The sequence below is a fragment of the Solanum pennellii genome, chromosome 3, assembly GCF_001406875.1.
Source record: "Solanum pennellii chromosome 3, SPENNV200".
NCBI classification, from domain to species: Eukaryota; Viridiplantae; Streptophyta; class Magnoliopsida; order Solanales; family Solanaceae; genus Solanum; species Solanum pennellii.
Window position 1 is genome coordinate 69,028,805 of NC_028639.1, and position 22,057 is coordinate 69,050,861.

General features: G+C 35.2%; 3 protein-coding genes across 9 annotated transcripts; 2 read left to right on the top strand and 1 right to left on the bottom strand.

The window, feature by feature from the left end:
• Positions 1-934: 934 nt before the first annotated feature.
• LOC107014644 (uncharacterized ATP-dependent helicase YprA) lies at positions 935-15,441 on the top strand. Of its 6 annotated transcripts, none has more exons than XM_015214642.2 (28): positions 936-1,177; positions 1,652-2,392; positions 3,119-3,215; positions 3,303-3,403; positions 3,665-3,730; positions 4,399-4,530; positions 5,164-5,232; positions 5,489-5,611; positions 5,693-5,842; positions 6,042-6,173; positions 6,302-6,381; positions 6,551-6,645; positions 6,753-6,820; positions 7,555-7,656; positions 7,731-7,801; positions 9,056-9,163; positions 9,255-9,330; positions 10,326-10,462; positions 10,540-10,699; positions 10,816-10,995; positions 11,085-11,201; positions 11,474-11,629; positions 13,034-13,201; positions 13,310-13,422; positions 13,527-13,650; positions 14,750-14,845; positions 14,932-14,994; positions 15,083-15,441. In XM_015214642.2, the coding sequence occupies exons 1-28, from the start codon at positions 1,019-1,021 to the stop codon at positions 15,134-15,136; spliced, it is 3,738 nt and encodes a 1,245-aa protein (XP_015070128.1). In that variant the 5' UTR covers positions 936-1,018; the 3' UTR covers positions 15,137-15,441. The 6 variants fall into 6 exon arrangements, with proteins under 6 accessions (XP_015070132.1, XP_015070128.1, XP_015070129.1 ...); XM_015214643.2 differs by having other exon boundaries at positions 3,306-3,403; XM_027915350.1 differs by lacking the exon at positions 936-1,177 and adding an exon at positions 1,260-1,556.
• Positions 15,442-15,617: 176 nt separating this feature from the next.
• LOC107014645 (isoaspartyl peptidase/L-asparaginase) lies at positions 15,618-18,776 on the top strand. 2 transcript variants are annotated; one of them, XM_015214647.2, is made up of 4 exons: positions 15,618-16,280; positions 17,030-17,263; positions 17,658-17,744; positions 18,149-18,776. In XM_015214647.2, exons 1-4 carry the CDS (start codon positions 16,119-16,121, stop codon positions 18,611-18,613), a joined length of 948 nt encoding a protein of 315 aa, XP_015070133.1. In that variant the 5' UTR covers positions 15,618-16,118; the 3' UTR covers positions 18,614-18,776. The 2 variants fall into 2 exon arrangements, with proteins under 2 accessions (XP_015070133.1, XP_015070134.1); XM_015214648.2 differs by having other exon boundaries at positions 15,618-16,277.
• A 1,844-nt stretch (positions 18,777-20,620) lies between these two features.
• Positions 20,621-21,865, bottom strand: LOC107012525 (flavonol 4'-sulfotransferase-like). The gene has a single exon (XM_015212391.2). It carries the CDS (start codon positions 21,777-21,779, stop codon positions 20,829-20,831), a length of 951 nt encoding a protein of 316 aa, XP_015067877.1. The 5' UTR covers positions 21,780-21,865; the 3' UTR covers positions 20,621-20,828.
• Between the last annotated feature and the right edge of the window lie 192 nt (positions 21,866-22,057).

Sequence of the window (22,057 nt, forward strand, 5' to 3'; positions counted from 1 at the left end):
ACGAATTAGGCACCATAATCTCATTTAGTAAAAAATAAACATAGTATAGCACAAGATATATATAAAAATCAGACAACATATATATATATATATATATATGTAGAAAAATTATATAAAATAGCAAGTTATTAATTCAAATTAAGTGATATAATCATATTTTTATTTAATTATAATCCGTCAAACACTTGTCATTTGCCTCTCTCTCCAAAGAATTTCGTTCGTCACTCTACCTCGATTCTCTTACTTTATACAAACACAAATGTATAAACTGCGTTTGTGTTTGTCAAAGTGATTGCTTTTGTGTTTGTATAAAGTGAGAGAACATTATATATATAAATATAAATACATATTTTCGTCTTATACACTTATAATTATACAAATACAAATCTTTTTCTACCATTTTTTTTCCGCCTTTCTCTCTTTATACAATCACAAATTATACAAATTAGAACGTATAATTTCTGTTATATAAAGCGAGAGAGACATTTTACATACAAATGTATTATTTCGATTCAATTGTATACAAGTTCAAATCTTATGCAGATATACAAACACAACTATATATTGATATATATACATAGTAGTTATATATGTACAATTATCTAACCGATATACATATACAATCGCTGCTCTTTTATACGAACGAATGCCTACCTGCGATATATAAAAATATGATGCTCCATAACAAATATAAAATTTGTTATAAAGTATAATTATATGAACTATAGCTATAAGCCTATAACATGTAAATATGATAGAAATAAAATTCCGTTGAGTTGCAAAAGAAGATTATTATACTAAAATATAAAATTGAGAAGAGTTTGATTTTTTTTTTTTTAATGTTTACGAAACCTAAAATTTTAATTTTATTTTGTCAAGACACAATAAGGTTGCGTATCCTCCACGTCACTCTCCCCTTATAAACTTATAACTCCCCGCCAATATTAGGTTTTTGGTCCAACTTATAAATCCGACGAGAACCTTCGTAAAATAATTCAAATTAGGTAACCACCGGAGTATGGAAGAATCGGAGACGAGTATGGAAGTGCGTAGCTTAACGGGTGAATCCATTGTTCTCTCCATTTTGCCGGACAAAACCATTCAAGAACTTAAGCAACTCCTCAAGAAAACATTCCAACCGGCTTCAATTTCCCCAAATTTTCACCTCTTTCTCAAGGCAATTTCTTACTCCTCTCATCTCTTTCATTTATTCTACAAATTTTACGAATCTTGTGTTGCTGTTTGATAATTTCTGTCAATGATGCAGGCATGTTTTTTTTTTCTTTCTTGAATCCTTATCTCGTTTGTTTTTCTCGTTTCATATTGATATTTTGTGGTATGTTTCTTTAGTCGGGGTGTCAAATTGGGTTTGGAGAGTAAGATGAGTGATCATTCAGTTGAGAGTGGGGAGTTTCTTGTACTTGTTCTCTATACAAAGAAAGACAGACAACAGAACAAGAAAACTGAGACACCTGCAACTTCATCTATCCCAGTTGATGATATCTCTCAACTATGATGTAGGCGTGTTTTCGTATTTTGTTTTCTTGAAAGTTATGGTATACCCCCACACCACAGACACTCTTTCTTGAAACCTTGCCTCATTTGTTTTTCTCCTTTCATATTCATAGTTTGTGCTATTTTCTTGAATCAGGGTGTCAAATTGGGTTCAGAGAGTAAGATAAGTGACCATTCAGTTGGGAGTGGGGAATTTCTTGTGCTTGTTCCTTATACAAAGAAAGACAGAAAACAGAACGAGAAAACTGAGACACCTGCAAGTTCATCTGTCCCAGTTGGTGGCTCAACTCTGAAAGAAGCCGAGACAGCATGGTCTGACATGATGGAAGACTTGTCTTACTTGAGCAGCATATCTAGGAATGAAAATCAGAACGAAGTTCTTTTGGATGAAACACGTTATAGAGATTCTGATGGACAAAATTGCGGTGTTCCGATGAATTTTTCTTCACAGGTTAAGCGGAAGAGAAGCATCAAGGATGATAAGATGGAAGGACATGCAGATGAGCTAGTCCTTAGCATACTAAAATCATCTTCCAATGACATGGATGACGAGAAAGCTAAGATATTTGTTCAGGTTTTAGCGTCTATAAATTGTTTTACTGACCCAGAATCAGGCAACTGTATGTGGGAGGAAGCCAACAGAAACGACAATGTATCTGATCCATGTTCGGGTGGTAGTGATTTGTGCAGGTGTCCGACGTGGTTGAGGAGAATAAGCAAAATATTTTCTTTTTTAAACATCTATTCAGCATTTTTACAACTTCAGCAGGGACAAGTTACCTGTTCCAGTCTGAAGGGAGCACTTGATCGTCTCTGTCTGTTTGGATTTCTGGCTGGTGTCACAGACATCGAGCAACTTTCCCTATTTTGTCCTAAGGTACTTTGTTAACTTCTGGCTAGTTTAACAGTTTTCATCCCCTACCTACTTTGATATATTTCAACATTTGTATCAATTAGTTTCACATACTCTTGTCACTCTCTGACTTTGAGCTGTGGCGTCACTCATTCGTTTTCGGCAACGGATAATTGTCGGAGGGCCTTGCAGAAGTGCCTCTGGATGATCACAAGTATGTCACAGGGAGCTTACAACTGGAAAGGAAGTACTGTAATAATAAAGTCTGAACAGTTACTCAAGTTGAACTTGTGAACCTAGGAGGACCACCATAGTCAACAGAGTTTTGTTTACTCTTTCCAGAGTAGGGGTTCTCTTTCTGGAGAACACCAGTGGTGCTAAAAGATACCTCACTTACCCTAGTTATATTTTGTTTAAGTGAATGTACGATTTGATCTCAGTATCCTTCTAGGAATTTACAAGCTTTTATATTCTTAATTTCGCTTATGCTTCTAATCATTTATCCCATTCAGTTCTTTTTATGTATCACCATATCCAAATTTTGAGGGGTGTTAGGTTGTCGTTTCCCCCGCAATCTTTTGAAGCTATATTCTTACCCTTCTAAATTTGCTAAATATGTTGATATGTTAGTTAGAAATGGCTTTGTTGTCCCCCTTCTTGCTACCGTAATTCAATGTTGAGGTCTGACCAGACCACTTATCAGGACTATGGACTTGTTTTTTCAAGCACTTATGCCTTATTTTCTTTTAGGTTGTAAACATTGTTGATGATGATACCGTGGTTAAAAATTTCAAGGATAGTATTATTGTTTTCAGAAACTCAACAACAAAGGGAGAACAGAGTGCAAGTATGTTTAGTTCATGTTTAGCTCTTTGATTTAGGAAAATGTCTGCTTGAGCACTAAATAAGTCTGTTTTTCTCCTTTTCTGCTTAGCAGCTAAAAAAGGTGTATTAATATCAAATGTTCTCCGCTCAATGAATAAAAGGGAGTATGCATTCCGAACAAGTCTTTTGAAGTTAGTCAAGTTGTTAAAGGTATGGCATTTCTCACTTTGTCTTGGCATCCTCAATTTTTTTTAATTTTAAAGTTGGCTTTGGTGTTGTGCAGTATCCAAATGTTTGGAGATTTAAGCACATAAGACGCAGAATCGTAGTCATGAAACATTTTTCTTTATGCCTATGTGTTATCATGACATGAATATTTTATGCTGTGTTGAGTATTAATCTTGTAAGTCCAACTACATTTTCCTGTTTATGGATGTGTTGGAATATCTAACGTGGTGTTTCAGACTACAGGACTCTTTGTCAGATGACTTCATGACCAATTTAAAAGATGGGGTTTTCATCCTGTTCTTTCTTACTGTATGTAATCGTGTCAATTTTTGGCTGAACTTTATTTAATTTGTGTTTATGCTAAAGTCCTTCACTATTGTATTAAGTTGCAGTTACCTTTCAAAGAAGGAACTTCTGAAGAAATATAATGTCTAGCAAGTAAAATTGTTTGGCACTTGTGATCTCAAGATTCTTTCTATTGAAAATTACTTAGGTATTATATGGTGAGTAATATTCTGAAGTTCTGGGTTTAGCTTAATTTTATCATCTGGAAGGTAGATGAATTAATTGAAACAAACATAAACATCTCTTTATAATGCTGCAATTTTAGTGTCCCTTTTTCTTAAATAAAATAAAAGTAAAATATCAGAGGTGTCTAGCATCTTGACTAATCAACCAGGTAGCATGTCTGACCTACAAGCACAAGTTAGATAATCATGCACCAGAGCGCTTGGGCTCTAGCAAGTGTTTATTTGTATTTATTTTATATTAAGTTGTTGATCCTTTCATATTCGTTGTTTATTTTGATTGTTCAATGTTATGAGGTCCTTCATAGTTTGACTGTTTTAGTCCCTTCTTTCTATCCGGGCTTGGAACCTGCTGGTCTTTCACATAAGCAGAGTTGAATGATATTGACCGTCTCATTGTGACAGTTTTTGTATGATTTAAATTATTAAATTACTAATTTTTTAATGCAGCGTCAAAATGGAAATGAGTTCTTCAAAATTTCCCTGGAAGATTTCATTACCTTTGTGAAGCAAGGTGGTATTGGTGCTACAGGCATTGACACGAAACGAGCAGGTTCTCATGCCTTTGAAGCACACTGTTGTGTAAGTCTTAAAACTGTGCATTAAGCCTTTTGTAATTGATGCTCTCTTAATCCATCAAAACGTGCTACTACTACTATGCAAATCTTTCCACAAATCTTTTTTATTTTTTTGGGTACATTTGCAGTTGTGAGAGTCTCCAGTTCACAACTTTCTCTGCATTTGTTTTTTTAATTCTTCTTCACTAGAAGTGCTTGCATGAGCACCACAAATAACTTAATCTTTGTTTCTTCAGAGGTCAATCAAGCTTATGAAGGAATTGGTCGTTGTTAATATAGGCACATGAATGATGGGTTAGCAGAATGCATCTGCTCTTTTGTTCTAAATATTTTTCACCTTTTAAGGTGTTAGTGATAGATATCTTCTCTTGCTAGAACAAATTCCAATTGGATATTTTAGTGACTGATATTTCTAGAAAGGATTTTTAATGAATTGGGCAGGTGAAGGATATAAAAGGAACACTTTTAGTTGCCTGTTTCAGTGGTATAGCTAATAGCAGTGTCTTGAATGACCTTTTATCAGTGCAAAATTCCCTTGGTTATTGTGGTCCTTTGTTAGTAGATGACAAAGAATTGTAAATGGTTTAAGTTTAAGTCCTGAGAAGTTCTGCAATTTTGATAAGCTTTTGACATGCAGGATACAAATCCTATGACACCTTTGGAAATGGTGGAACATCTGAGAAAGGGGATTGGATCTGATGGACAGGTTTTTACCTTGTTGCATTTTCTCTTTCACGTTATTCTTCTCCCCCTCTTGGCAACTACATATATTCCATTCCCTTTTCTTATGGACGAGTTATCCCAAGAGAGCGTTTCATTGCTATGCTGTCAGATAAAGTGGAAGCCCTCACTTCAGTGGATAACTTCAATTGTGAATGACTTCAATTCAGTTACTGTACGGCCAATTATTGCTCTTAGAGCTAACCCACAGTTATCTACCATTAATTCTGTTCCTGGTGCAGGTTGTTCATATTGAAAATATCACTGCCCGCAATGCCACCTATGTTGAGATCCCAAGTGTACTTTCAGAAACCACAGTATTGGCATTGAAAAATATTGGAATTACCAGATTATACAGCCATCAGGTAATATGCTGGTCTATCTAATACAGTTTCCCTTTAAACAAAACTTTTATCCAAAACACTCTAAGCATTATACATCTGCAGGCTGAGTCTATCCAGGCTTCTCTTGCGGGAAAAGATGTTGTTGTAGCTACCTTGACATCCAGTGGGAAATCTCTTTGCTACAATGTGCCAGTTTTGGAAGTATTATCGCAGAGTTTGTCAGCATGTGCTCTATACCTCTTCCCTACAAAGGTTCTTTGCTGTATACTTTCCAAGCTTAATTGTTGAACATTCAGCCTTTGGGAATGCTAGTCTAACAGAAGTCTTTTGCCTTTATATTTTCTGCATTTGTTTGTTGGATAGGCTTTGCGTCTGCTAAAAAATGCCTCATTCCATTGTGGTCATTAGCACCACCGCGACAGCTTCTACATTGTTTGCGTTGTTAATGCAGGCTTTGGCACAAGATCAACTAAGGTCTTTATTAAACATGACCAACGAGTTTAGTGCTGACCTCGGAATTGGTGTATATGATGGGGACACTTCTCAGATGGATAGGAAGTGGCTGCGTGATAATGCTAGACTGGTATTCAGTAAGTTTGATGTTTAGATAGGTTGAGATTTTTGTTCTGGTCCTTTCCTATGTATGTCTATTTCCTATGTCTCCTTTCCCTTTTCTTATGCAAGTACTGCGATTTCATCTGTTTTTTTCAGTTGATCACAAATCCTGATATGTTGCATGTCTCAATCTTGCCATGTCATAGACAATTCAGTCGAATTTTATCAAATCTTAGGTAAATTTTCTTGATCATTTAGTCCTAGTTTTGTTTCACATTACTACTGTGTGTTGAACGTTTCCTGGTCCATTCTTTTTCTTTGGTTGAGTGTCCCTGGAAATAATCTTTTCTTCTTTTTTCCTTTTAAGTCAAATTTTGACACTTTAGTCTCATTTGCTTGTCTCAGGTTTGTCGTTGTTGATGAAGCTCATTCGTATAAGGGGGCTTTTGGATGTCATACTGCCCTTATTTTGAGGAGACTTCACCGACTTTGTTCTCATGGTACCTTTTCCCTTTTGACTACTGCTGCCATGAGACCTCTTTATCTTTTTCTAGGTTTTGTTTTTGCCTTTTATGAAAAGTCGGCCTTTTATTAATTTCTCATGCAGTGTATGGCAGTAATCCTTCATTTATATTTTCTACTGCAACTTCTGGAAATCCTGTGGAGCACTCAAAGGTATTCAATAGCATGCATAGTCTTGCTATAAATAACTTTAGCTATTCTTGGTAGTGCTTACAGAGTTGCAGTTATATCTTTATGGCTTACATTATGACATGAGAAATGAAGAAGATAAGTAAAGAGAGATGTGGTACCACCAGCATACACTCAAGAAAGGAATAAACTCGCCACCTTAAGGAATATACAGAAGGAGTGGAGAGTTAAAACTAGAAGAAACCTTCTTCTAAATAGCTAAGACTCACTTATAAAATTCAATAAAACTTTCTCCTACATGCCAGGAGGGTGGGTGGGTTGGTTAGATGGATCAACCCTTCATTTCTAGGCTAAGAATTACAGACAAAGCTCACCCAAGTCTACCAACATATTACAAGAGAGCTGCCTTATTTGCTGTTTTATTATTAGAATATGTAATGTTATAGTAGCCGTATTTACTTGAATAGTAAAAAAGTCATTCAACTTTTGGTGGGCAATTTGGTCTTTCAACCTTTTCCTTTGGGGCTTTCGACTTATATTGCGTATGTATAATATAATTTAAGTATATTTATGTTTTTCTCGAAATTAGGCCATTTTTATCTTTTGCGTAAGCAGATGCTTCCACCTTTATCTGTGGAATTCATCTAAAGCTGAAGACTATGATGAGCCTCGTAAACGCTTGCATGTTATAAACTTCAAGTTGAGGGTTCTCATGTATTATTTGTTGATCATTTAAAAATCTCATCTCATCTATGTAGGAGCTCTCGAATCTACCAACAATAGAGTTGATTCAGAATGATGGTAGTCCATCTGGCTCAAAGCTTTTTGTGTTATGGAATCCTCCTCTGCGCCTGAAAAAGGTAGGTTTCTGATAAAGACCTAAAGCTCGTGTGTATTCAATCGGAAGCTGTTTTGAGGTACTTTTATCTTGCAGATCTCAAAGAGAATTAAGACTGGCATTGATGATGGCTCTGTTGACAAGCATCTGATTGCTAGAAGATCAAGGTGAAAAGAGTTTGCTGCTTTATGTCCACTGAGAATTTTATATAGATCTCTGTTCCCTGAAAAAAGAATTTGATCCTCGCTGTTATCTAAATGCATATTGTAAAAGGCCTGTATCTTCTCTTCCCTACGAAGTGGATCATCCCCGCTGCATCAGGAAGGAAGCAAGTGCTGTTTCATTTCTCGATATACAAGAATATATACCAGGATTTATTATTCAAAGCGTGACAATTTCTTAAGAAATTTGAAAGGGAAAAGAAGATGTAGGCTTAGGAGACAGCATATAACATGAGACTACCAATGACATGCCTATTTGGATGGAAGTGAATGAGTGGTTAAATACAAGGAAGATAACACTGTATCTATAAAGAATTTGAATGAGAAGATATTAGCTGAGTAAATTACGAGTCAAGTAGGCTATGTGGAGAGAAGAAATCTAGATATTAGATTAAGCAATGAACTTATGAGAATTCTGAAGAAATTAGGGTAAAGCTTAGGACATCAGTTCTTTTTTGAAATTAACAGAAGCCCACTGTAAAGAGCTCCCGATGAGGATAACTAAAAGCTAGGCATAACAATATGCATTTGTCGAACATGAGGCAGGTTATACCCCCATGTCAGCAAATTTGTTTGGATGTTGTACACATATATGAGATCTTGATAACTTGGTGCTAGAGACTGGTTGTATTGTCTATTGTCACCATGCATTGGCAGGGTAGTAGCAGGATACTTTCTATAACTTATGGAATAAATGAATATCTGAACCTATAAAACTAGATCAAACTGGATAAGGCTACTGCATTAATTAGTAATGGCATTTGGTTTACTGACAAATATTCTGGAATAGTTTTTTATGAGATTTCTTACTGCTAAACATGTAAGAATAGCTATTGCCTTCATTGCCAAAAGATATTAAGTATTCAAATTAGCATTGGCAAACTTCACTTCTGCCTTACTAAGAGGGCTGTGTTAGATTATTAGTTAGTGCCAGGTACCTCACAATAATCTTGCACCTTGACTTTTTCATATGTTCCTTATATCTCCCACTTTGTCCTTATTATGCATGTGATTCACTTCATCCTCCATTAGTTGGCTGCTTGAGAATATGTTAGATTCTTGGAAGTTGGACCAAACAGTAATGCATTTACCTCATTGCCCCATGCATTTTCTTCCCTTTTTTTCTTTCTTTTTTCATTATTTCATGATCTCGGAGAAGTGTCTTTATATATAACAGCATTATGTCCGTTTCTGTCGCAGTCCCATTTTGGAGGTTTCTTGCCTTTTTGCAGAAATGATGCAGCATGGTCTTCGTTGTATTGCATTTTGTAAAACACGCAAACTTTGTGAGCTTGTCTTATGTTACACGTAAGTGAAATTTCATTATATAGTTAAATTGTTCATTCTCATTTATCTTCTATTAACAGTTTAGTATGCGGGAATATTTTGTTGTCCTAAGGCGTGAGATTCTTCAGGAAACAGCACCTCATTTAATTGATACTATATGCGCTTACCGAGCTGGTTATATTGCTGAGGTTAGGATCTATAACTTGGTTAAGGACAGTTGTTTATCCCCTTTAGTTTTCATGTTCTTCTAAAATTGCTTACGGGACTGGCTTGTAAAATGAATTTAACTTTGTTTCGTTTTCATCCGTTTTAAAGCATTGTTATATGGTATACTTAGTTAATATATTTATAAACCATTATCCTCTTTAGTTAATATATTTATTGATGCTCTTCATAAATATAAATAATTTGTCGCTAATGGTATACTTCAAACTAGTTGCAAATTTGCCAAATGATTTCTGCCTCAGATTCTTGAAATGAATGAGTTGAAAGAGATTTACAATTAATTTTTTCTCATTAGACCTAAGAATCTACTCAGAGATAACTTTCTCAGGATACAACCTGTAGAAAGCAATACACCTAATTCCAATCATATTGATTCATTTTATCAATTTAACACTTTTTCCATGGAGTTAAAATTTATTCCAACTATACAATGTTAATTACAAGGTTCCCATGGCTTTGTTATACTCGTGTGGGTCCTGCGTGACTCGAGTTTGATAAAGTTGCATCCTTAAGCTCGAAATTAGTGTCCGAATTAATTATGGAAATTCACTGGGCTTTTTTTTTTAGAAAGAGGAAATTCACCGGGCTTCACAGATGACTTTCTACTATGCTGATTCCATGTTAAGTCATGTTACTACTCCTACATCAATTTTGTTGGCTCTATCAAATCAGTTGGTTGGCTACTTGAATTTTCACCTTGTTGGTGAGGGTTCAATTCCCCACCTTGTAATCCTCTCCCCCATTTCCCCTTTCCCTACCACCAATTAAAAGTATAAAATACAAAATCTAATCTTGTCACCTTATTTTCTTTACCATATATGAAAATTTAATACTAGTTATAAAAGCTAATTCTCGCTTCGTAGTTTTTTTTTGGCACTTATGCTTATTGTTCTAACACATAGATTAAATTATGCATACTGGCTAAAAGATAGTTTGACCTTAGTTCTTTGTGGAGCAGGATCGAAGAAGAATTGAGCATGACTTTTTCAATGGTAATATATGCGGTATTGCTGCTACAAATGCTCTTGAATTGGGTATTGATGTTGGACATATTGATGCCACCCTACATCTAGGCTTTCCGGGCAGTATAGCTAGGTAGTACTTTTTTTTTATGTCCCTCCGAAGGTTTACACTTTTATTTTGATACTGAGATTCTATATTTCTTCATCAAGTCTGTGGCAACAAGCAGGAAGGTCAGGCAGACGGGGAAATGCATCACTTGCTATTTATGTTGCCTTTGAAGGGCCTTTGGATCAATATTTCATGAAATTCCCTCAGAAACTTTTCAGGGGCCCAATTGAATGTTGTCATATAGATGCAAAAAACCGGCAGGTTGTTTTGATTTCTTCTTGGGTTTTCTTGACCTCACCCTGATTTTCAGTATTAGTGATTGAGCCGTGTGTTTAGTAGGAAATTCACTTAACATTTGAAAAGCATATGACTGGCAGGTTCTTGAACAGCATCTGGCTGCTGCTGCTTTTGAACATCCATTGAGCTTGTCTGATGATGAGAAATACTTTGGCCCTGGCTTGGAGAGCATCATAATGACACTTAAAAACAAGGGAATCCTGAGTACAGATATATCACGTAGTGCTACAGCTAGAATATGGAGCTACATTGGGTTGGAGGTATGATCCTTTAATTGTAGTATTGAACAGTAATGTGCTTGTGAGCTGGGTGTGATTAGCTTTCCTAAACCATTCTATGCTGTTACCAGAAGATGCCCTCAAGTGCCATTAGCATTCGAGCCATAGAAACTGAGCGGTACCAAGTGATTGACATTCAAAAGAATGAACTCCTGGAAGAAATTGAAGAAAGCAAGGCTTTCTTTCAGGTAAAGTAATAGCAAGTATATTTGGAAAGTTCTTGATTATTCCTATTGGCAGAAGGCGGAAGAACAAAACCATAAATAGGAAAAAAGAGAGGGAGAGAGAGATCATCATTGTGATGCTTATATTCATGTGTGTTATACATGTGGGTGTATATTAGTTTTCAAAAATACATGTGTGTATATTATTTTGGTGCAGCAGAACTCTACAGTTCTTGAGGTCATCTTTTGAAGTTACCTTTTCAAGTTAATCAATTCAGGCCCCAATTGTTTTACAGGTTTATGAAGGGGCTAATTATATGAATCAGGGGAAAACGTATCTTGTGAAGGAGCTTGATGTGACAAACAGAATTGCTTGGTGCCAACGAGCGGACTTGAAATATTATACCAAAACACGTGACTACACTGATGTCGAAGTTACTGGTGCCAACTTTGTATGTCTCAAGTAGTGCTTTTCATTTTCCTGCATGTTTTTCAAGGATAGCCTCAGTCTTTCTTTTTAATAGCTCTTAACCCCTAGAAACTCATGATGGATGTTTTTTGGTCTCTGTCAAGTTAGGTGTCGTTTGGTCCATGGAATAAAGGATACCAATCCCGAGATAGAATTTGGGATTATTCAATCCCATGTTTGATTGGATTATTGTTTTTGGTATAGGAAAAAACCCAGAATTAGTTATACCACAATTTTTGGTACTATTTTTCTACCAGACTCCATGTGGAATAATAATCTCGGGATTTAGCTATCACGGGATAAAAGATCAAAAGCTTAAATGTCTTCAATGTCTTCTCCCAAAATATTATGAAGGCCAAGGTTAAAATTGGAAATAAAGTTTATCCAAGTTTATATATTTTAATTCATACACATGTTTTATATTATACTTTGTATATACCAGTTTTAATACAATGAACCAAACATCTATTGAAAATAGCGGATCCAAAATAATCCCACTATTGTCTAATCCTCGTATTATAATCCTGGTCTAACTTGTTTGTGAACCAAACACCCCTTACAGTTTGTGTAATCTCTACCACGTGTTAGAGCTCTACTGCCAAGTCTCTCTCCAGGAATTGGTGTGTAGATAGTTAAGGGTGTAATCTTTATCAAAAAATAGTTAAGGGTGTGATGTACATTATCCCAAATTAGTGACAGAAAAGAAGCTTCGTTTCTGTCCTCCAAAGGAATCTTTATGCTACTGTTGTTTCATCCTTGGCAATAAGGTGTGTTCAGTCTATGTGATGCAAAGTAGATGCGCACCTGAATAGTCATAAGAACCAAGTTCTTTGACTCTCTTATTAGCGGCTGATCATTCTTAAGAGTTGGATAATGCTGCCAGTTCTTATATTTTAACACTATGACTTGATCATGGACATGTTTTGGGTAATCCAGAGTATTCTTGATCAAACTTTTCTGCATCTTCTTCCTTCCTCTTCAACTATTTCTCATGTGATTTTTGTTTCTCTATCACATATGTCCTGCTAGCCGTCTCATATTATGCGGAGCTAATTGATTCTTAGTCGAGGAAAACCCTGGACTTCCAGTCTCATCATAATTCATAAGTATTGTAGATATTTAATGAAGCATGGCCTTTTCATGTTTACTGCTTATAGGTAGATTTTCCTGCTTTCATCTGAAGAACTCCTCGTATGCACTTTCCCGTCAACTGTCTAATCTTGAAACACAAATGCTTTATTGGTCTTATTTAAGAAAAAGAAAATTCTCATATTGCTTATTGCATGCTACTTGAAGTCACTCTTTGTATACCAGGTCATTTATAAATTCAGCTGTTACATTCCAGTTAATGTTGGATTGACATGATACATATTTTACCACCATTTAGGCTTACCCAGCAAGGACTACTAGTCTGCAACTTCCAAGAACAACTGCCCAAGCACAAAGTTGCAGAGTAACGACCACGTGGTTCGGTTTCCGCAAAATATGGAAAAAGAGCAACCAAGTCTTTGACACTGTTGAACTTTCACTTCCTAATTACACATATGAAACCCAGGTGAATACCAGTTTGAACTGTTTCTGAAGTTCCTCTGTGTAATGTTTGTTCATCACTGTTTTAGTACTCTTTCTTCTTTGTAATTTTGTAGCTTTAATGCACATGTAGGCTGTCTGGATTCAAGTTCCTCAGACCATAAAGACAGCTGTAGAGACCTTAAATTATTCATTCCGAGGAGGCTTACATGCTGCTGGTCATGCTCTTCTTAATGTTGTTCCTATGTAAGTTTCAACCACATGAGTTTTGGATCTGGCTCAACATGTTCTCTGTCTGAGTTAACATATTAAAACTGCTCTCTTATTGTCTCCTGAAACTTGTGCTGAAGGTACATAGTTTGCAATTCATCTGATTTAGCCTCAGAGTGTGTAAACCCTTATGATTCCCGCAATGTTCCAGAAAGAGTTCTGCTTTATGATCCACATCCTGGAGGGACTGGCATTTCAGCACAGGTGAACTATGTCTGCTTTTGATTCCTTTTCCATCATGCTTTGATTTTACTTATATTATGGTACTCCCTCCATTTCAATTTGTTTGTCCTATTTTCTTTTTTAGTGCGTTTCAAAAGAATGTCTCTTTTCTTTTTTAGCAACTCTTTAATTCCAATTTTTCACATGGCATGTTCAAGATCACAAGATTGAAGGACATTTCGGTACATTTAACATATCTTTAATTTAAGACCACAAGATTCAAAAGTCTTTGTTACTTTCTTAAGCTCCATGCAAAGTCAAAATAGGACAAACAAATTGAAACGGAGATTTTGCAAGCTAATTGGACAATTGTGCCATTTTCTAAAGATTCAAAGGAATACCAGGAAACTTGTGAAAAAGGGACCTGTATTTAGTTGGTTAGTCTTTAAAATAGATTGTGAAGTTCATTAGGATGTTATTTATTTAAGTAATGAATTAAGGAAATTTTGAATAATTAGATGAATGGCTTTCATTATATTTAATCATTAAGTTAGTCAGTGCTCCTCTGAAGAGCATGCAATGGCTTGTATAAGATGATGTGGTTGGAACTTGTAGTCAGGGAACCACTTAGACTGTCCAAAATATGTAAAGCATTTGAGAAACTGCTTTTGTCTGCAAGTGTAAGAGGTGGATTTTTCATCATAGAGAATATTTACAAATATTTATAAAATAACCCACACTTGACCTGCATTTACTCAATTTGCTCAAATGCATCTTTTGCTAGAACATAAGAAAGTTGGTCATTTGTGAACTTTTGAAAACATTTAATTCATCTCATCCATAGTCTCTTCAGCGACAATAAGAATAAAGTTTTAAAAAAGAGCAAATGGAACTGTTGATTATTTTTATGGTTGAACATGATTAGCAAATGAACAAAGTAAATCTTAGGCTTGCTACTTGGTAAAGGGGATGTGGTATTAAAACCCAAAACCAATGGCTGTTATTCAAGTGGAAATGCGAAGCAACTTTGTCTGTGATCTTAAACCATGGACAAAAGTTATCTAATGCCTTACCGCCTGAATTAGGACATGCAGTGTTGTCACAAACCTCTTTTGAGAAAAAGTACTATTTGATCTGGCAGGTGCAGCATATATTCAGTGAGCTGCTGACTGCTGCTTTGGAACTTCTTGCATCATGTTGTTGCTCTGGTGATACCGGCTGTCCTAACTGTGTACAAGTTAGTACTTAATTGCCAGTTAGTTTATGTTATCGTTCTTCCTGTATATGAAATGATCAGAAAGTCATACTTCTCGAGTATTGCAGAATATTTCTTGTCACGAGTACAATGAGGTTTTGCACAAGGATGCTGCCATAATGATAATCAAGGTTTGACGATAGAAGTTTGTTTGAAGTTAAAAGAAGCATTGGAACGTTGTTTAAAACCTGCTAATACAAAGCTTTCATGTTCATGCAGGGTGTAATAGAGGAAGAAGAATCCTACTTCAAGAGTATATCAGAGTTGTCTTAGGTGTTTGGAGTGGAGCTTTGCTTTCCTTGCTCTCTGTTTACAGTATACCTCCCTAATTCCAATATTAGGGATGGCTGCTGGTAGACAGTATGTTTAAATGTCAATTCTACATAATTTAAGATTTCATGTTTGTGTCATCAGCGAGTAGTAGCCGACAACTAGGCAACACTAAAGTGGACCTTATTTGATTTAGATTTTGTAGGTAGGTACATCTTATGTTCACATGAATCGTTTCAAATTTTGAATTCGTCTCTACTGAAGGCTAGAATGTTCCTGTTATAATTGTATGGGAAGTTTAAAAGCAAGTGGCCTATTGCATCTCTGTGCCACTCATATCAGTTTCAGCTTCAATCTGGTAACATGATCAACTTTTTATTAAGTTGACACTTAAAAATGACTACCAAACTTATGAAGTTTAAACTAAAGTTATTAAATACAACCTACAAGTTACACTGCCAAAACTCTCTTTTAATTGTTGTTAGTAGAAATTTTATTTAATAACCATGGAGGGTTTAGGGAGGAGTATTTTGCCGGTACCCGGTAGCGGTTTTTGGATGAGGCTGACAAAGATAGTAGGATTTTTCTCCTACTTTTCTTTCAATTTTTCCTGTTCTTTTTTTACAAATGTTTTTCAAAATTAGTGTAATTTTTTTTTCTTCTTCTTCTATGTTGTAATATTTTCCAAATTGGTGTAGTGGTGGTGGAAGATGGAATGAGTGAAGAAGTATAAGGAGGAAAATATATTTTTCACATAGAAGTAACACTCAATATGCCAAGCAAAAAGTGTTAAAATAATATATCGAGTTTTATTACACATATTTAAAAATGGTACAAGTATTAGTTCAGATATGGGAGATATTAATCTTAATCAATAGTACTACTACTATATTTTAAAAATGGTTATTTTAGGAAAAAAAAGAAAAAGGCAATCACACTAATATTGGAAAAGCAAAAGAGGTGGGTGTAAGGGAGAGGGAGAATTATGGGTTGGGCTATAGCGTTGCACGGTGGAGCTGGTGACATACCCAAGGATATGCCGCCGGAGCTTCGTGAGCCAAGAGAAGCTTCTCTTCGCTATTGCTTACAGACGGCCGTCGATGCTCTCAAGGCCCAAAAATCCCCTTTGGACGTTGTTGAAATCGTGGTACTTGTCATTTCATAACCCGCATAGATTGTAGTTATGCTGGTCATTGTAGCTTTTCCGAATTCCTAGAGGATTTTCGCATCTGTTCTATTTCTAAATCTCTCTATATATTGTAGTTATGCTGGTCTATTGTAACTTTGATTTTGCATCTGTTCAATTTCTCATACGGATATCACTTGTTACTTCTTCCTACGCAATCATAACTATTTAACTTCTTGTTTTCTTATTACCATGTTAGGATGTTACTTGACTATGTTTGATACTTAGGTTGGATAGCTTTTTATCTCTGGTTTATGAAAACAATTGACCACTCTAACTGTTTAATATTATTCAATAATAGATTATAGAAATATGATCTCTATTTGATTCTCCAATACTTCTCTAGTAATCAAAAACAGAAAACTGTAAATTTCTGTAAGTACTGACATGGGTTCGGTTGTGATGCTGAGCCTCTGAGATTGAGTAGAAGTTTTCACCTCTCGCTAGCATGCAGGATGATGCTATTGTTAATTTTGATCTTGTTTAATGTTTTAAAAGTGCTCTTACTCCCTGCTTTAGTTTTTCTTATAAATACATACTTCAGTTCGTGCAAGGGGAAGTGTCATACTGTATATGTGCGTGGGAACGGTACTAAGAAACTTGGGTCCTCTGGGAGCCTTGAAACTTCTGGTTTCTGTATAATGAGTAGTTTACCTTTTACTGGTGTTATGATAGCTTTTTTTAACTGTCTTGGAAGTTGGATCAAGCAGGTGCGGGAACTAGAAAATAACCCATACTTTAATGCTGGTAGAGGGTCTGTCCTAACCAGCAATGGTACAGTAGAAATGGAAGCATGTATCATGGATGGGAATACGAAAAACTGTGGAGCTGTTTCTGGCTTAACCACTGTTGTCAATGCTATATCTCTGGCTAGGCTGGTCATGGAAAAAACTCCACATATATATCTTGCATTTGAGGGAGCCGAGGCATTTGCGAGGGAGCAGGTCTGTAAAAACTGTCATTGTCTTCTCTCTTATGGACATGCCTGAATGAAACGTTCAGAAAGTTATTGAAGTACCTAACGCTGATGAATGCATCTTGTATCCGGATTCAGGATGATGCAAAGACTTGACAGATTAACCTCTTTGTTAACACTGTTTAATTCTAGTTCTAATTTCTGATGGGCTGTTTATGGACTTCACCCAGTTTCTTTATGATATTCTGGTTTCATCAATGTGACCACTCAGGAATCGGTGACCAGTTCATTTGACACTTCTTATTAGTTAACTTTCTCTGATAATATAAACCCCTAGTTTTATAATTGTATTACGTTCATTATTTTTAAATCCTTTTTTACATAGAATATATTTGATGAACGGTGATGGTTCTGTTGTCAAGGGGGTTGAAACCACGGACTCAAGCCATTTTATCACACCACGAAATATCGAGAGACTAAAACAAGCAAAAGAAGCAAACAAAGTCCAGGTATACTACCCTATCTCTCTGTTGTTATATTTTTTTTGCAAGATAGCATATTATGCTTTTGGCCTTGACATTGATAGAAGTCCACTGTTCCTTATAGTACTTGTTTTTATCTAACGTTTTGATTGAGAATTTTTAAGAGCCTCAAGGGTTCTTTTTCGGAAAGCATCAATGGAAATATTATCCATTTGTACTTGGTCCTCTTTCTTGGCCTCCAAGTGAGTTTGACTATGTTGTCGGCCTCAATTGCGTAAATGTAGTTATGTCTCTAACAGAGCTTTCTAGTTCTATTCCCTTCTTGGCAACTCAAGTCTCGTGATTCAAGACTCAATTCTTCTGTAATTCCTAACATCGAGAAGCTTTCTGCTTCGGTATTATTGGTTAATATCACTGCTACCAATTTACAGGTTGATTATAATACACGGCCTATACCAAAAGATGACAAAACACCAGCTCCAAGTGGAGATAGCCAGCTAGGAACAGTTGGATGTGTAGCTGTTGACAGCTTTGGACATTTAGCTGCTGCTACATCTACTGGAGGACTAGTAAACAAGATGGTTGGAAGGATAGGAGATACTCCCGTTATTGGTGCAGGTACGTATGCAAACAAACTATGTGCAGTCTCTGCTACAGGCCAAGGTGAAGCTATAATCCGTGCCACTGTAGCAAGAGATGTGGCTGCTCTAATGGAGTATAAAGGGCTTTCTCTCAAGGAAGCAGCAGACTACGTTATAGAGGAATCTGCGCCAAAAGGAACCACTGGCCTGATTGCTGTATCAGCCACTGGAGAAGTTACCATGCCATTTAATACAACTGGAATGTTCAGAGCTTGTGCAACTGAAGATGGTCATACAGAATTAGCAATTTGGTAACTATTCATTAGAATAGGTTAGTCTTTGTTGTATATTCTTGCTATTGCAAATCATTTAGAGAGTAAATTTACTAAAATATTTTCCTAATTCCTATTGTGTATGGTCTAAAATTAACTTCTAATCACACCAAGGAAATGTGACAGAATAAAATGGTTACAATAAATAGCGGGTGTTTTCTTTCACCGGTAAGTTTCGATCATAATAAACTATATTGTCAAAGAGGATTATTTATCGTATATAAACTATTGAATCTCCTTGACATAAAAGAGGATTCTTTCTGTATAGTGTAAATGAGGCTAAAAGAATTACGTGGATCATAGGTTTAGAACTTTAGATAATCCCATCATTATCTAGTTCCCATAACTATAAACTCCACACAATAATTTCAGTAAAACTTATTTACATTACATCATAATTAAGTACTTTTTTTATTCTCTTGTTGCAAATATTTGTATTTGACTTTACATACGTGTAGTGTAGTTTTACATTATGAGTGCATAATGTAAGAGAGAGAAATGGTGCAAGTGTTCTCCTTTAACGTAACAATTTTGCTTTTATATCTCTTCTCAATTGTGGCGTATTAAAGTTGGCACAACCATGCATACCACGAGCTACTTTACAGCGTCCTTTTTAGTAAGTGGAGTAGTATAATTAATAATTATGGTAGGGTAAGGGTGTGGAGAGTTGAAAAATCACACATAAAATAGAGAATTTAAGTAACGAATCAATTAAAGTACTAATTTTAAGATATAGTAAAAGTAAACGAAAAAATTAAAGTGAAGTACAGTATACGGGTGGCAAACGGTTGGATTGGATTGGATTTGCGTGAGTTGAGTATGATTTGAGAAAAAAATGGTTGAATTATAATCCATCCAAATATAATATGGGCAAATATGAATTTGATCAAAATGATTCTAACCCATTTAAATAAATTTATTTTTCAAAAACATAAATTTATCCCTCCCCACATACCCCCCCCCCTCCTTTCACTAACCTACCCCTACAATTTTTTTGTTTTCTAAAAATAAAAAAAATCTGTTTTTTTTTTAAAAAATATTTACCTTCCCCCCACCTTCCACCAACCTACCCCTAAATTTTTTTATTTTTCAAAAACAAATAAATCAACCCTCCCCCTGGTAACCTCCCTGCCCTCCCTGCCCCGAGCACCCCTTTCAACTAATCTACTCCTAATTTTTTTAGCACAAATAAAATTTTTAGTGAAAGTGATCTAATATGGATCAAATGGATACTTATATTTAATTCATTTTGATCATATTTGTAGAGACTCTTAAAATAGTTTGAAATTCATAATTAATTAAATAAAATATAAATAATCCAAGTCATTAAATATAAATATAATTAACTCATTTTATTAATATGAACTGAAATTGTCACCGTACGATATATATTCGGTCTTATAGGGCCATCTTCTATACTTTAACTTGTGTAGTCATGAGAACACGCGTTTCAGGACAAGAAGTTAATTAACTTTACATATGGTATGACAGAAATATATAAAAATATTTTTTTGAAGAATATCTCCTTTTATATATCTCAAGTGTTTGGTTTAAAAAAAGATTCACGTGATACAAGGAGCAATCATTCAGATCGTGTCCAACAACTTTTTTAAGTGTGTAAACTTTTCGTATCATATTAGTTTATTCTTATTAATTCAATATACTCTTTAAGAAACTTTTTTAAATATTATTATGTTTTATGTAATCATTTAATACGAAGAATAATAGAATTCTTTTGATTTGCTTAATTGTGCAAGTAAAACATGTTCTTGTTGTCTTGAGCTAATTACACCAAAATGATTCACCAGCTAGGAAGTAGAGGCAAAATCAAGAATTGAAACTTATGTGTTTTAGATCCTAATTCTTTTAAGTTATTGAGTATTGAGTAAATAACTTATACATATTCTATAAATTTCTTAAGTTTATTGTTTAATTGAACCCGTAATCTATATTCTAGCTCTATTGGAAGGAGATAAAGAATCGCCAATCATTTAAAATGACAAAAAGGAACATTTATTGGAATCAAGAACCAAACCTTGCAACATGACTTACAGAAAGCAACCAAAACAATTAAAAGGAAATTTTTATTTGTATCGAATAATCGATGAAATCGTAGAGAGACGGTTTCCAAAAGACAGTCGCTCAATTCTGATTCTGGTCTGACTCAATCCCTTTACCATTTTGTTGTGTTCATCAAATCAAACCCCAATTTTTTTCTTTGTGATTTCATCAAGAACCTCAATCATTTCCTCTGAAAGATGGTTCTTGGAATCACCAACTTTACCTTGCCTGAAAAATATGTTGTTAGTAATAGTAGGAGTGAAAAATCCAGTGTGTGAACCTTCTTTATTCACCTCCAAATTACTCAGTTTCTCAAAGCTGCATAGCTCTGTTATCCTCTCCACAATGCCTTCATTTTCTTCCTCCAGTGAAAAAGGCTGCTCCAAGAACTCTGCTAATTTCTTTGCATTAAAGATTGGATCTTTCTTCAATTCTTCATACTCCAAGAAACAAACTTTCTTTGGAAATTCTAAACTTGCTTTATAATATCCCATTACATGATCCCAGAATGGACCAAAAGGGGAATACCCTTTGGAGAATTGGTCAAATGCTTCAGGTAGAGAAATGAAAGGAAGTTCTTTAGATCTTAATTTCTGTATAAAATGCCAGCAAGAAGTCAACACATCTTTCGGATCGCGAAAGACGTATACTATCTTGCAGTCAGCCAACTCTGATAAACAATTGTAAGCAAGATGTGAATGCATTAGACAAGTGTTTGGTGTTGGATTTGTTGGGTGGTTAAATGCATAAGCCTCTAAGTGTGGTACTAACTCATGTGGATTTGAAGAGAGCAAAGGGTGTGTGTTGAAATCTATTTCACCTCTGTTTTTAATAGAAAAAAGAAGTGCCTTAAGCCATGTAGTGCCAGATTTTGGGAAACTTGCTAGTAAGACAGTGTTTGGTTTTGGCTTGAAATGTTGCTGTTGAAGTGCTAGCAGACCTTGAACAACTTGTGTAGCATACCAAAAGCCTTTGTACTGGTGAATATGTTCACTCAGCCAACCTCTTTCTTTTGGTAGCTCAGAGAGTATAATTTGTTCTTTGGTGACACCAGTTGTGAGCAAAGGGATAGAGGATAAACTTGCCATTATTGAGTTTAATGGAGAAAAGGGAACAGAAGAAAGTAGAAAATCTTGCTAGACTTTAGAATAGGAAAGATAACAGCAACAGGGCTAAATATAATAGCATCACCTAACAATCGTATATATTATTACGAGTGAAAAGCTTCAAAATAAAAAGTTGAATTACCATTTTGTTTTTTTAGTAAATTAATTTAATTATTTATTTAATTAAATATAAATATTTTAATTACATTACGGTAGAATTTAAGTCATTAAGCCCTTTAATAATATAAAACAATATATAT

Bases quoted from the DNA above. Each gene is read 5' to 3' on its own strand.
- LOC107014644 (XM_015214642.2), top strand. From the start codon at position 1,019: ATGGAAGAATCGGAGACGAGTATGGAAGTGCGTAGCTTAACGGGTGAA. The intron at 5,233-5,488 runs GTTTTTACCTTG...TTCCTGGTGCAG, and splicing joins GGATTGGATCTGATGGACAG to GTTGTTCATATTGAAAATAT. The intron at 6,821-7,554 runs GTATTCAATAGC...TCATCTATGTAG, and splicing joins ATCCTGTGGAGCACTCAAAG to GAGCTCTCGAATCTACCAAC.
- LOC107014645 (XM_015214647.2), top strand. From the start codon at position 16,119: ATGGGTTGGGCTATAGCGTTGCACGGTGGAGCTGGTGACATACCCAAG. The intron at 17,264-17,657 runs GTCTGTAAAAAC...TCTGTTGTCAAG, and splicing joins AGGCATTTGCGAGGGAGCAG to GGGGTTGAAACCACGGACTC. The intron at 17,745-18,148 runs GTATACTACCCT...ACCAATTTACAG, and splicing joins AAGAAGCAAACAAAGTCCAG to GTTGATTATAATACACGGCC.
- LOC107012525 (XM_015212391.2), bottom strand. From the start codon at position 21,779: ATGGCAAGTTTATCCTCTATCCCTTTGCTCACAACTGGTGTCACCAAA.